Raw genomic sequence first — 14,622 nt, 5'->3', positions numbered from 1 at the left:
GGCCCTGCATGCACCATGGGGTGAGATGTGCTGTGAATACCCAGCACCGAATCCCGGCAGCAGCCCTGTGTGATGGACAAGTGCGATCAGGGTTTGATTTATGGTGGGACCGAGTATGGTTATTGCTCGTGTGGGTCTAGCAGTGTTTCTGTGATCAGAGTGTGAAAGGATGGCTTGAGAGCGGCAGTTGTAGGTCCCCAGGGTGGAGTGAGCTGAATCCTTGCTCATAAAAGTCAAGGAAACCATGGAAGAGCCCCCCTAGCATGACTTCAGCTGTAAGATGCATGAGGGTGCCTTAAAGCCAGCACTTCCTGAAGAATGTTTAGTACACTTTTGGGGAAAGCCTATGTGCAAGTCAGGGGAGGGGTAGGGTGCAGGGTTGCTGGGACAGGCATGACATGGTGACCCTGGTATAGAAATGTCGATAGAATCACCACCCTGGGATAGAGTTTGAAGTGTGCAGTGTTACCGCCTTCAAGATGGGGAGGTCAGCAGGGTGCGTGGACACCCCCAAGCAAGAAGACTGAGGAGTCCTGGAGATTGCCTCCCACCTACATTCAGCTGCCAAACTCCCGGTGTAAGTAGCAAGTTGCCTGCATGGTATAAAACCCCTATGTTGGGATTTCTGTTAAAACTTTACTCATGTCGGGGGCCCAGCTCCCTCGCGTCAGAATCCCACTGCACTGCAGACTGCCCCTTTAGGCTGGGAGCCAAGGAACCTGGAGCCACAGGATCACAAGGAAGCATGCGGTGTCTGGCCCATCTGCAGGGAGAGGCCTACATACCTAGATCACTGCAGCCAGGAGATGGAAGCTGTGGTGGGTGGGGTTTGAGCTCTGAATCACCTTTCCTGGGGAAGGTGGAGTTTAGCCCTTTGTTCTGGCCTGGGGAGCTAGTCAAACAGGAAGAACAGATTTAAAACAGTTGTGGGAGGGTAGCTGCAGCTGGGACTCGGTGCATGGAAGAGCCGCAGGTAGGGCAGGGGCAGGGAGTGCCAGGAACTCAGCCTGCCTCTCCTTGCTCACGGGGATGAAATCAGAGACTCCTTAACATGGACCCTCTTTGAAGCAGCAATGGCCTGATCTGAGAGCTGCCAAGATGTGTCGGCTGGGTGAGTGGCTTCCACTTTCCCCAAAGTGAAAGGGAGGGATAGGAATTTCACACCCTTGTCCTGCTGGATGGGCTCGGGGGTCAGACTGGAAGGGCAGTGGTAGATTGGAGACTGGTGGGGCCTTGTCTGGCTCATCCTGTGGTGGGGTTTTTTTTCTCAAAAGCCTTCTTGTAAGAGCTTGGTAATGAGGAGCCGCAGCTAAAGCTGGCGAGGTGGCAAACGATCAGTGTGGTTGCAAAGGCAAGAAATGAGACCAGGGATCAAAGCCCAGATCTCATCCTGATCACAGGGAGGGGGTGACCACAGGGTGTCACCTGTGTGCCTGCAGGATTCCAGGGGCAGTCCTGTCAGCTGGTCACCAGAGGCCACAATGTAGCACTTCTTGCTTCTTCAGCATCCTTCTCCGTCTACAGATGGGGAAGCTAAGACACAGAATGGGCAAAGTGACTTGCCCAAGGCCACCCAGGGCCTGACCGAGCTGGGAATAGAAGCAAAGTCACCCAGATCCCCCATCTGTGAGCTCTGGCCCTGGTGGGGAGGCTGATGGGAGTAGAGAGGCTGATAACGTCACCTCCAGAAAGCAGAGCGACTGTCCACACAGGAGCTATCTCGAAAGGCTTTGCACCAGGGGCTCCAGCCTGTGTCTGGAATCGGAGTAAGAAAGCCCTGCCCCAAAGAGCAGTTCCTGTGATCATGGCGGGTTGCTAGGATCACATGAGTTGTGAGTTCTGTTTTGCAGAGTTGTAAGCCCTAGTGTGGAGAGGGCCTGGCTCCCCTTCGTGTTGGGAGGGGAGGCGATGATCTCTTGGCGTTTTGGTGTTTAATGTGTGGTTAATCTTTAAAGAAATCTGTTTGTTTTGTGAGAAGCTTCTGATTACGGAACTTCCTTGTCCCTTTCTTGGTCTCTGTGCTCCAGGGCCTTAGATCCACCTGCTGGAGCTCTCTGGAAATGGGAACTATAGATTTCTCCAGGCACGGAGCTGCAGGAGGGTCTGCTCTGGCCTGCGCTGCTCCCTGCTATTTGTTCCATTCCTCCCGTGAGGACAGAATGGAGCGGGAGTAACTGACCTCCCCCCAGCAGCCAGGGCTCCTGAGGCTGGGACTGGAGTATGGGCCTAGAGAACCAGTGCTCCTGCAGTTCGTCCTGCGGGGAGAGGCTGGGAATGGACTCTCCGAGGGGCCGCCTGGCTGGGGCTCCTGCACCCTCCGAGCTAAGGACCCCTGAGGTGGAGTGAGGGTTTGCACCGTTTAGTCTCTGAGTACAGCTCCACTCAGCTCTCCTACCCTATCCCCTGCTCACTGCTTCTCCGAGCCCCTCTGGAAGCCTTTGTAGATAGATTCACTGCTCTGTGCCTTGGGGCTGGACTGCCCGGAGCCCCCCACAGCCTTGTTCTCTTCCCTTCCGGTCCTTCCTCTCTTCAGTCAGCACCGCTCGCCCCGTCCCTCCGCTCCCCTTCTGTTCCCGAGCCCTGTCCAAACCACTCGCCGTCATGAGAACGCTGCCCCGCTCGGCCAGGTGCTGGTCGGCCGCGTGGAGCTGCCGGGGGCTCCCGTCCCAGCCCTGAGACTCCACTGGCGGGTGTGGGCCTGGGACAGATCCTGGCATCCTGGCACCCATGGGGCACATTCTCTGGGACAGGCCCTGTGGCTGCTCCAGAGTCCTGGTCAGGAGTTCAGAGGGGATTTTTATAGGGCACTACAACAGCATCAGTGCACCTCATGGCTTTCTCCGTGCCCGCTCCACCCCTCACGGCGCTGTCAGTGGGGCTGTAAGGTCCTTAGGGCAGGGATCTGTGGGGCTGTGTTTGTTCTGTGCATGCCCATCATGGTGCTGCCTGGACCCCAACTAGAGATGCAGCGGGCTGAGCCCCTCCCTTCTCTCCTGCGCAGACACCCTTGATCCCAGCAGCTTCCAGAAGCTCCTCATGAAGACGGGGCTCATCCTGATTGTGATCGGCCACCTCGGTTTCATCTCTGGAGCCCTTGTGCACGGGACAGTGCTGCGCTACGTGGCAAACCCCCAGGATGCCATCTCCCTGCAGTACGCCATCTCCAACATCATCTCGGTGACCTCGGCCATCCTGGTACTGCTCTCCTGGCATGCTGGCTCTGCTCGGGGGTGGGGAGTCTACGGATAATGGGGGTAGAGGATGCTTGTTAGGAGGCAGGGGAGTAGATGGGCCATAAAATGTGGTTTAGGGTCTGGGAGGGGATGTGCCAGGTTAAAGCTGGTGGGTAGGGGGAGAAATGCCTGTCTCTTTCCAGGCTGCAGGCGTTTGGTGGGAAGCCCCCTGCTGAAGTAGAGGCTGACGGATGGGAGATCCTGCAGGGGACCAGTGGAGTGTGGGTGCAAAGACAGCACTTCCCTTACCCACACGAAGCCTTGCTCTGCTGCCTCCCAGGGCTGCCCAAGTTACTTAGTAGGGCTGTCAGCGAAAAGCACTCGGCTTTAAATGCCGGACATGACTGGTCCTGAGAGCTGTGTGGCCAGAGATCCCCCTCCCCACCCCCACCTGCAGTTTCTTGCTGCTGTTTAAGAAAACAAAATCTGGCATCAAAGTTTCTTTAATCAGGAAAACAATCTTCCCCCCCGAGTCCGGGCTTAGGAGCTGCGGTCTCTTCCCTTCCTGCAGCCCACACAGGTGCTCTGTCCCTGCGGATGCTGAAGCTGGGACAGCCCTAGCTGCAGCATCGCCCACAGAAACTCCCCCACAAGCCTGATGGCCAGATTCACCTCTGGTGTGAGCGGGAGCAGTCTGGTCCCCAAAAGGTACCTAGGCTACATGGCAGCTCCTTGGGGCAGGGACTGGCACGATGGGGCCCGGGTCTAGCTGGAGCCGTCCCTGTTAGTCTTGCTGCCAACGGAAAGGGAGAGGGTACTCCATTGGGTAGGGCGCTACCCTCGGATCTGGGAGACCCACGTTCAATTCCTTGCTGGGCCACAGACCCGGGCAAGTCACTTAGTCGCTTTGCGCCTCAGTTTCCCATCTGTCCAAGAGGATAATAGCGCTGCCCACCTCCCAGGGGTGGTGGGAGAAGAGAGACATGACAGACTCCGTAGTGATCAGATCCTGCAGTCATGGGGGCCAGATAAGTATCTGGATGGCAGCTGGAGCCATTCTGGGCAGATTCCCATGGGAATGTCGCAGCCCCTGCAAGAGGCTCGCCCCCGGGAAGCCGCTAGGGACAGAGACTGTCCCAGAAACTGGGTGCTACCAAGGTGGTTTTAAGGAAAGCTCTAGAACCAGTGAGCTCCGATTCGGTAACAACTGGGGAAAGCTCCTGCAGTGGGCCCCGGTACGGAGCACTCGCTGCCTTTCCAACACTTGCCAACATTAAGCACTTGACAAAAATGAAAGCCAATCCTCGAAAATCACCTACCCCTAAAAAGTCTCCGATTGCCGGGGGTTTCTAAGGCCATCTGAGTCCCCCCCCAAGCTGGCCTCGGGAGCTGTCAAGCCGGCACCAGTCCATTTAATTGTTAACCCTAATTATTATTATTATTTCAGGCACTTGCAGAATATTCAGTGACGTGCCTCACGCCACAATAGGGGGGTGGGTGAGACTCTCCCCTGGGCTGCCCCGCTGCAGTCGGCATGTCAGCTCAGCCTGGTCCAGGAAGGCAAGCTGTAGCCCCGGTTATGGGCCAGCCCTTCGAAAGAGGTCAGAGTCCTGGCGATCTCCGGCACCTGCTGGATCCAACTCTTCCCTGCTTGTACCTCCTCCGAGGCGAGCGGTGGTACAGCAGGGAGAAACAGGGCCTCCTTCTGGTTTTAATACCAGCAGCATTTAAATGGTTCCCAGCCGGCCCTGAAAGTTGGCACCTTATTGTGGTGAATGCCACCGTGCCTGTTTTCCTGGAGGCAGGTTGCTAAGGGTGGCTGTGCCTGGATTCCTATGGGGCGGCTATTCAGCTGCATCGAGAGAAGAGGGCTTGGACGTTTTGATTTTTGGGGGGAGCCAACTGAAGTAAACAGCAAATACTGTGGGGGCAAGATGACCGCCCCCAAGTCCCTGGGGCTTTCAGCACCAGTTATTTCTAGCCTGAGGGGCTTGGCAGAGTATCTCCTCCAGTTGCTGTCTGTGCTTCCTTTGCAGACCATCTCCTGTGGCATAGCTGCGATTGTGCTGTCCAGATACCTTTCCCTAACAGCTCTGGTAAGGACAGCTCCCGAATCCCCCCCAGTCCTGTCATGCTTCGGGAGCTTGTCCCCACCAAAGGCAGCTCTGTTGGGGGAAGGGCCCCTGTTTCTCTCCAGCTTCTCTCGTCTTTCACTCTGGAAGGGTCTGTCTGGGTTCTCTGAGCCTCTCAGCTGTTTGCAAGTTTCCCCTCTTCAGAGGGGAAAGACTTGTTTGAACTGGAGTCTGGGAATGCATTCTGGGAACTTGCCTAGGGCGGCTGCAGCTCCGTGCCACGCCCAGCAAGAGAGAGCTGTGCTGTTTGGTGGCTCCATGCGAGCGTCAAACCCCAGGACAGGCTGGAAGGCTCGGGGACAAGTAGCATGCATGTCTAGGGGTGACGGAGATGGAGGATAAGCTCCCTTCCCACCCCAGGAGAGGATTGGGGATGGAGGAGGGGGAGGAAGCCTAAGTACTTGCAAACTTTTAAATTAACCTCAGGATTCTCCTTTTGGGGAAACTGAGGCAGAGGCTGAGTCCATCTCAGGGTGCAGTGCAGCGTGACTCACCCACCCTTCAAGGAAAGAAAGGGCAGCTGCATGAAACAAACCAGACACCGCTTATCTGTAGTGCTGTGGTGGGATACCAGAGGATGTCTCTTAAAATACGGTTGGTCTGTACCCCACCGTGAGTCAGTGGCAGGGCGCTCCCAGGCCTGTGCTCAGACCACGTGGTCCCATGGTGACTGAATTCCCTGGCATCTGTGTGAAGGGCCAGCGGTGGGAGGGATGCAGACAGCCTGGATGGGTGGCTGCAGCACGACCCGGGGTCTGTGTCCCCCCCGCCCTTGCTGTAACTAGCTGTGTTTCTCTCTGACTCACCGCAGAAGTGGGCAGTCTTCTCCCTCAGCATAAGCAGCACCCTGCTCTCGCTCTTCTGCTCCGTGGGGCTGGCGGTCTCCATTATCCTCACCTTCGCCAACAAAGGGCGTGCCCTGCTGGCCACATGCACCTTCGCCAATGTGAAGCTGATCCAGATCTCCCACGAGTGCTCCTTCGACCCCACCGGGGTCTATGTAAGTGCTTGGGAGGCTCTGAAATCCCTGTGAGAGGAGGGGAAAGGCTCCACAGAGCGAGGGGCACCTGCCGCTCTGGCATCGCAGTGTCTAGTAATGCCCCTGGCTCCTACTCAGCAAGGGCAGAAGCTACTGCTGCAGCTGGGACCTTGGGGGTGGAATACGGGGTGTTTATGCGGTTTCAGGGATTTTTTTTTTGGCCTTCCTCTGCAGCATGGGGGCGTGGTTCATTTGCTGGGATCCCATAGCAGGGGCCTTGAGCAGAGGGTGCACTGGGGACTCTCCCATGCTCTCCCTGCAGCGTGCAGTTCAGTCTCCTGAAATGTTAGTCTGCCTAAAGTATGTGGGCTTAATATAGGGGCCTCTGGGTGAAAATGACTGGCCAGGTCCACCTGGATGATCTAATGGTTCCTTCTGGCCTTAAAGGCTCTGATCATGTTGTTGCTCCTAATACCACCACCCCTGTGCACCTTCCATCTGGGGACCTCAGAGGGCTGTAGACCCTCGTGCATTAAATGTCCCAGCAGCCCCGGGATAGAGGAAGTATCATCCTTGCTTTAAAGAGGGGGAGACTGAGGCACGGTGGAGGGAGGGGAAATGACCTGCCTGAGGTCGCACAGTGAGTCAGCGGCAGGGCTGGGCGTTGAACCCAGTGCTAACCCCAGCGTGCCTGTCTTTGGATCAGGCCTTTGGGAAGGTGGGGGTCAATGGGACAGCTTCCATTGGCTTTGGTGGGTTTGGCTCAGGCCCCAAGAGATCTCCTGACCCACTCCTCTCCGCAGAGCTCCTCGCTGTCCCTCTGGACCATGTCGCTGATACTCGACGTGGTGGAGATCATCTTCAGCATCCGGTGCTTCCTGCTCACCCTCACTCTCCTCAACCTGAAACTGTGTCGGGGGACCCGCAAGAAAAAGGTAACCCTGGCATGCCTGGTCTCCTCACCCCGGCTCTGGAGCCCCTGGTATCTCCCTTCTAAGGGCTGTGGGGCTGGATTCACAATGTCCTATTTGTAGCCGCTCCCTTTGGCTGAATCCCCGGGTTTGCTTCTGCTCTCTGGGCTTTGCACAGGGGGAGATGAAGGCAGGTTCTCGGCTCGCTCCCAGTGCTGTCAATGGGGCTGCTGTAACAGTGCAGGATCTGGCCCCAAGTGGCCGGCTCCGTCCCACCCATTGGCCAGTGTGGTGGTCAGAGCAGCTGGATCAGGCTTTGTGATACCAGTGACCCTGTCCTTCAGCTCCCAGTGCTGGGAGGTGCCGGTTGGCTATTGTGTCCGGCCCCTCCAGCTTTGCCGTGGGCCAGGCTCACTCCTTGTCAGACCTGTTGCCCATGTAGCAAATTGATCCCAAAGCTCCTCCCACCCCAGCACTTATGGACTTGGCCATCAGAGGGGATTGTTCTGCGTAGCTCTTCCCAGGACTTTCAGCCGCTGTGTGCTTGAGCAACACTGTGTTGATACAGAGCGTTTCCTCAGTGCGGCTGCTGTGTTTGGGCAGCTTTGCCTGGGTGCCAAAGCCCTGCTGGCCCCCAAATGGAAACTGGGGATCCCACCTCCGTTAGAAACCAGGATCAAAAGGCCGAGCTAGAGCCTGGCTCTGTCTGATGTGTGTAACTAGGGATGCCCTGTGCAAAGGACACAGGCTGGGTCTCGGAGTCGGTACGCATGGAGTGTTGCCTGATCCCTCAAGCTCTGCGGCCTGTCTCTTAGCCCTGTGGCTTGGTGTCTTGCTTTGAGGGGTGCTCGAATGCCCGGCTACTCTGGTTTCACACTCGCTTCCCGTGTCGTTTCAAGGTCACGTTGCAGCTCGTCCCAGTGGAGAATCGAGAAGCCAGTGAGGGCCGTGTCCTCCTGAGGCAGGGCAGAGTGGAGACGGTGTGGCTCTGAACAGGCCCGAGGAGCCCCCTGGCACCGCGGGTCCAAGCCTCCGCTCGTGCATCAACCGCATGGACCTGCCCCCAACCAGGCTTTGCTGTCCCAGCAACCTCAGTGGCTTGCCTTCCTTCCACCATTGTTCTCCCATATGCTGCACTGGCCTCATGGGATTCTGCCATCCCAGCCTCCTCCCCGGGGCAGTGCTGTTGCTCAGACCCATTGTTGTAATGAGGGGAGGGGATCTTCCACCTGCTGCCTTAATCTCCTGGCCCTCTCCTGCTTGCTCGGCTGCAGGGAGCGAGTGAGGAAGGGGCTGGGAGTTGTTGGATGTAAACTGGCTTCCCCCAGCCAGGGAGAGACGAAATCTCATTCTGGGCATGCCTAGGTCTGACATCATCCCACAAGCAGCTGCACGGAGACAAAACTTTATTCTGAAGATATTAAAAGAACAAAAGCAACCCCACCCCCACCCCATGCACTCCCTTCGTTACTGGATGGGACGAGCGAGCGTCTGCTTTGAATGGTGCGTGAGCACACCGGGACACGTTGATCTCCACAACCTGGGTTGAGACAGTTGGCAGGGTTGGGGGGGAGGGTCTGTGCTGACAGAGCCCCGCCTGTGACGCGGGGCTTCTGCCTCTGTGTGAAGTGGGGGCGGCCCTACTGAGCCCTCCTTCCCCTTGCCAAGGGGATCTGTGTGCAGCCAAAACGAAATACTGATGAACAAAATTATGTGACAGACAGCAGTGGCCTTTAATGTGTGCGCTGGGGTCCTCAGGGCTGCTCCCCGTCTGTGCTAAGTGGGGGAGGCTACAATCAGCTGGGAGGTGGGGGGGCAGCCCAAGGGCTGAGGCTGCTACCACTGTCTCTCTTCCCCCCGGGCCTTACTCAGCCCCTGCCTTCCAGCTGGGGCAGGCTGTAGAGATGGGTACATCCCCTTCCACCAGGACACTGTCGGGGTGGTGTCCTACTCTACACGGCCACTGGGGGAGAGGGCAGGAAGTCCAACTTCTGGCTCAGTAAGAGAGGCTTTGCCATGGCCACATTCTGGCACCTCTCCCCCCTGCCCCCAGCTGGGCTTTGGCACCCCTAGCCCTGTTGGGAATTAATTTTGCTTAACTCCCCTTCAGACACCAGCTGTGAGAGCAAGTCCCCTGTGCAGGCTGATTACTCCCCCCGCCCCCTTCAGTCTCTGGGGGTGCAGCCAGAGCCCCTCCCCTTGCTGACTGACCTTTCCCCCTCAAGCTTCTTCCAGGAGCCCCAGACTTTAGCCTCTGTGTGGCCCCAGGGCTGGGCTCGCGCTCACCTGGCGTGTGCGCTCTTGACCGGCTTGTCTTTAAACAGCGGCCTGAAGAAAGTCCCTGGCCCCTGCTGTGCACCTGGGTTGGCAGAAGCCGGGGGCTTGGCTTGCTCTGGTGCTCGCTGCTAAGCTTTTGGGGCTGAGTCCATGGAAAATCCTGGCAGAAGCGAGAAGAGAGGGAAGTGTTCGGTCTGGATAGCCTCTCCCGAGCTGCATGGGGAAATACCTAGCTCTATTCCTGCTCCTAGGAGGAGCCTCCTGCAGACCTAGCCCAAGGAGCCCACCCCCCAGTCTCTACTAGCTGCAGAGACACCAGCCTATTCCCTCTAGCTTCACCTATGGCAACCATCTCGAGAAGGGAGGGCGCGGGCCCCCTCTGCTCCCCTACGAGTGGGCCCAGGGGTCGTGCCCCCCAAAGCACCAGTCAGTCCTCAGGGGAAACCCGCATAGGCAGCCTGGAGCGCAGCCTCACCCAGCCAGGGAAGTGGCCCTTCGTTACAGCTACATGCTGGCCCTGCAGCAGCTGCATCCCTCCCATTTTGCAGGACCGGCAGTTGGGGGGCAATGAAGGGGTAAGAGCATCTGCCTGTGTCCCTGCTGGGGGGAGGGGAGACGGTGAGCTTAGACATACCCCCCCTTCGGGGTACCACAGGCGGCTAGTGCAGTCGATGGGTTGTGGGCTGAGATTAGCAGCTCCTCCTTCCCCCTGTGGAGGAGCAGAAGCTTAAAGGAGGGGCAGCTATTTCTCTCTCCCTGCTGCCACTTCCCATACAGCGATGGAAAGGCCCAGCTGCATTGTGCAACCTCACAAGGCAGAGATCCTGAGCAGGGAGACCAGGACCCCCCCCCGGAGGACAATGCTGAGCCTGGCCCCACCTCCCAGGGACCCCCGGAGGACAATGCTGAGCCTGGCCCTGTGCTCCAGCCCACAGGCGTCGTGAAGGTGGTTTCCAGCTAGGTCCTGTTCTGTCCGCCTCCCACCCGCCCCGGGAGCCCCAGAACCAGCTGAACGTTCCCGAGGCCGTGGCTACGGACTCGGCATGAGGGAAGCAGAGTGGATGAGTCGAGAAAACAGGGGCCGTGCTGTCGTTTCATGGGACCATGTCCGTTCACCCAGAGGATTATGGGAAGCTGGCCTCTGTGGCGGAGCCGGGGATTTTGTGAGGTCAGGTGTCTTGGCAGTGCTCTCGGGAGAGGATGGGTCCCATCCCCCACTCCCCTCGGGAGGGCTCAGAACTGCGAGGCGCTGCTGGGGTCGCACTGCAGCAGCCGCACGATCGAGGGGTCGCTCTTGGCACCTTTGATGAACTCTTCCAGAGAGAGTTTGCCTAGGGAAAGGAGAGAAGAAAGGGCCTGGTGCGTCCACAGCTGGGTCAGCTTGCCCCTTTCCAGACCAGGACCAGCCCCCTCCACAACCTAGCAATACAGGGGGGGGCGGGTTGCAACCCCGGAGTCAAGAAAGCACGACTTAGCATAATTGCCCTCTCTCTACTGCAGCTCTATAGCTATGGGGCGCCCCCCCGCACTGCGGGAGGGGAGACTGTCCGGGAAAGGGCTGCTCAGGTCCCTACCACGTGAAATAATTCTCCTGGCGGCTGGGAACGGGACCCGCGCCCCCAGAGCAGTGAGGCTGCTGAGGGTGCAGCTGCTGTTCCTACAGCAGTGCCTTGCCTGGGGCAGAGTTTACTGGACTGACCGCGATTAAGGGGACAACAGCCCCAGATGGTGGACACCAGACATCTTCCCATGCCCTGTTCTCTCCCGCCTGGGCTGGCTTGGCAGTGGAAAGTTGGATGGACTGAGCCCAGGGGCCAGGAGCGGGCTGCTGTATTTCTCCTTACGGTCTTTGTCTTCACAGCCCCCCCTGAGGCAGGGCATGGCTATTATCCCCATTGGGCAACTGAGGCACAGAGAAATTAAGGGACTTTCCCCGGGTGATGGAATCAGTGGCGAAGCAGAGCATTGCCCCCACATCTCCCCAGCTGCACCCTGGTGCCCTAACCACTGGACCACCTGTCCAAATAGCCTCCAGCCTTAACTGCAGGGCCCAGGAACTGTGGGTGTGCGCGGGGGGGGGGGGGGGCACTTTCTGATGCCACTCTTGGTTTTGCTTTAAACACAATCAAGCCCACTGGCTTGGGCTTAGCCCCTCCAAGGACCCAGGGCCCTAGGCCCACAGCAGCCCTTGCTATATCATGGCATGGCCACAGGAGAGCAGCCCTGTCAGTCTCTTCCCCCCCCCAGTGCTGTGATTTCCCACCCCCCCCACGCTAAACGAAAATGATGCATTTAATCAGTTTGCATGTCTCTGATCCTAAGACCCCTGGATTTAGCAATGAGACCTTTCCTTAATCTCCCTCCATCTCCTCTCATTTACCATCATTATTAGTATCCATCTGTCGGAAGATTTTTTCCGTTCTCTTCTCTGGAGTTGATTCATCCTCAGGCATCTTCATCACCGAGGAAACCATTTTGTAGATGGCCTAGGGGAGGGAGAAGAGGACAGATGGGGAGTCGTGACCTCTGACGACTCAAACCTGTAAGGGCCCTGGGTGCTGCGGGTGAGACCCAGGTGGAGTAGCTGCAAAAGCCACTTAGAAGCCCCGGAGCTGAGGCAGAGAGGGCTTGTACGCCTGCCTTTGCAAACAGGTTTTGGTTTTACATTGGAGAATAAGCGTCATTTAAAAAAAAAAAACAACCCAGTGGAATAAGCCTGTTAGCCGCATCAACTGCCGGCACATCAGCAGGGAAATACAATGGAGCAGACTTGATTAAACAAGATCAGTGTAATAGCTACTGGGTCACTTCCTCCGGTGGGGCCCGGCTGCTCCAGGAAGGCATCTGTAACTAAGATTCAGAGTGCCGGGGCTGTGTGGTTAATTCCAAAGCTGACCCAGCCCTAGGACAAGGGTAGTGATGTGCTGGCGAGCACACCCTCCGCTCCCCATGCCCCCCCCCCATGCCACCGAGCCTAGACTAAGTCAGCCCATCTCTCCCTCTCCCCCAGGGCCATCCCTGGCTGCCCTTTGGACACCTGGTCATGGCGTGCTCTGCAGAGGGCATGTGTTACAACCCGGGCGTGGCTCTTCAGGGGAGTTGCTCTTTTCTCCTGTTTACAACACAGATGGGAGCTTGCACCCCCAGCCAATCAGGACGTCCCACATCAGAAGCGGCCCCTCGTACAAGGCCACAGATGGACACTGGGATGATCTGGTGAATGGGGCCCAACTGCCAGTCTGTTTCCTAGCAGGGCAGCTGTAGTTCGCGCCTGGCTGCACTTGTGAAGAGTGGAGGGGGCTGGCCCCAGCAGCTCGATTTACGGTGAAAACACCCTGCGCTAACCAACTATCACCTGCAGAGGGCATAGAGGAGCTAGGGAGGGCTCCTGCTAGTTCCCCTGCGGGACCTTGGCTCACATGAGGGGCAGCATCCCCATGACCCGGGCTGGGTTACCCAGCACAGGTGGGCAAGCTAATGGCTCCTGCTGTTGGAAAGGGCAGACCCGCCCAGGGCTGCTCCTAGGATGATGGGAAGCAGACAGACAGTGCCCCTCTGAACAGATCTCTGTGTCCATCTGACACTGGGACAAGACCGCCGACTATACTCCCTGCAGTGGTTCGTGCACAGGGTACCGCAGCCCCTCATGTCAGGTCTCCTATGCTCAGACAGTGGAGCACAACTGGGTCTCCTCTCTCCCCTAGAGACATATGCACTGGGGCTCCCGAATGCCAAATCCCCTAGCCAAGAAGCCCATTTCCATCCCTGCTCCCCCGTTCCAGTTACTCCTTGCCTTAGGCCCTGCAGGGATTTGATTTGCAGAGGAGAGACTCAGTATAAAGGGCTCTGGCTTTCAGCTGCTTCACTTCTCCCCAGCCCCCCGAGCAATGAGTGTCCTGGGCTCCTGCATCCTGCCGCGCTCCCACCTGGCTCGTGGCAGTGAGTGCATTAAGCCCTGCCAGGACCAGCTTGATCCTTCCTGCATCTCAGTGGGAAAACGGAGTCAGCCATTAGCTTCGACCCTGGATTCAAAGCCACGGTTCCCCGATCGGCACGGGAGTTTTTGCTGTCAACGTACCAACTCCTGCGCTCCTAGGGCAGATTTTAAATCCCTTCGCCTGGGACCTAAAGCAGCAGAGACCAGTTTGGGTGAGAGGCCGGTCCCTTGCTTTGGTTGCAACACTCTTTGTTCCTGTGGAAAGCGGATGCCACTGACAGGCAGCATCCTGGCTTTTCATCAGAGAAGGGAGACTTTGAGCAGCCTCCACCTGCAGAGGGCACAGCTTGCGGGGCTGGACAGCGTGACCTTCTCCCAGCCCTGCCAGAAGGCTGCTCCTCAGAGCCAGGCAAGAGACCCGTGACGGGCAGTCACCTCACACTCTGCCCTCTGCTAATCTGTCCGGCTCACCATCCCGCACCCTCTAACCCCCATTAAATTCAACCCTTCGGTCTGCTCTTGCCCCGCTCAGCATCACTGCTCAGAGGAGAGAGACTGGGACACAGGCTGAGGAGGGGGCCAGCAGACCAAAGAAGGAGATCAGGAAACACAAGCTTTTTCAAGAGATGCCTTGTGGAGCCCAGCCCGGCCCTTGTTAAAGCAAGTACGTACACACCCCACCATTCCCTGGGAAGACAAGCCTGTGAAGGGAATCTGCTCCTCCTTACAAAATCCAGCCCCCACCCCTCCATCCTCCCAAATGTCATTATCCTCCAGCCACTGAATCCCACCTGGTCCCTGCATCCCCATGGCTGACAGACACATGCCTGCATTAGCCCCCTAAGCAGTGCTAGCCCCTGGGACAAACAGAACCTATCTGATCCAATTCCCAGCTGCACTGCACCCTGGCTGGTTGCTGACACCATGGCAGGGTGGAGGAGATACACTCGCCCTTCTGAGCTGGGGCGTATGACTAGTCAGGGTGCATGGCTCTGGAGGACTGGCCCCATTCAAGCTAGTCCCGTCTCCCTGGGCAGAATGCAGGATTATTCCCTATGGGGCATGTCCTAGTGCAAGGGGCCTACGTGGATGCCTGGGTCTCAGCTAGCTGAGTCCCTGATCCAAAGCCCATTGACATCAAGGGGCATCTTTCCCTTGACTGCAATGGGCTTTGGATCAGGCTCGTAGGCAGGGCAATACTGCAAGCTCATCC

The 14,622-nt window shown here is 57.7% G+C and overlaps 2 protein-coding genes across 8 annotated transcripts in view; one reads left to right on the top strand and one right to left on the bottom strand.

Moving 5' to 3' along the window:
- Window positions 1–820: 820 nt before the first annotated feature.
- TMEM54 (transmembrane protein 54) lies at window positions 821–8,911 on the top strand. Its single transcript, XM_073317999.2, has 6 exons — window positions 821–1,111; window positions 3,002–3,195; window positions 5,210–5,269; window positions 6,117–6,305; window positions 7,088–7,219; window positions 8,095–8,911. The coding sequence occupies exons 1-6, from the start codon at window positions 1,099–1,101 to the stop codon at window positions 8,185–8,187; spliced, it is 681 nt and encodes a 226-aa protein (XP_073174100.1). The 5' UTR covers window positions 821–1,098; the 3' UTR covers window positions 8,188–8,911.
- The window catches only part of HPCA (hippocalcin), a 20,683-nt gene continuing 14,651 nt past the window's right edge, over window positions 8,591–14,622 (bottom strand). For all 7 annotated transcript variants that reach the window (XM_078849450.1, XM_073318000.2, XM_073318002.2 and 4 more), the window contains 2 exons: window positions 11,853–11,958; window positions 8,591–10,803 (listed from right to left, as the gene is read on the bottom strand). In XM_078849450.1, coding sequence (XP_078705576.1) covers window positions 10,706–10,803; window positions 11,853–11,958 — 204 coding nt within the window. In that variant the 3' untranslated portion in view covers window positions 8,591–10,705. The remainder of the gene's footprint in view (window positions 10,804–11,852; window positions 11,959–14,622) is intronic.

This window comes from Lepidochelys kempii, chromosome 19 (assembly GCF_965140285.1).
Source record: "Lepidochelys kempii isolate rLepKem1 chromosome 19, rLepKem1.hap1, whole genome shotgun sequence".
Lineage (NCBI taxonomy): Eukaryota > Metazoa > Chordata > Testudines > Cheloniidae > Lepidochelys > Lepidochelys kempii.
Note: the sequence above shows the minus strand (reverse complement) of the source record. Positions and strands in the feature narration are given on the sequence as shown.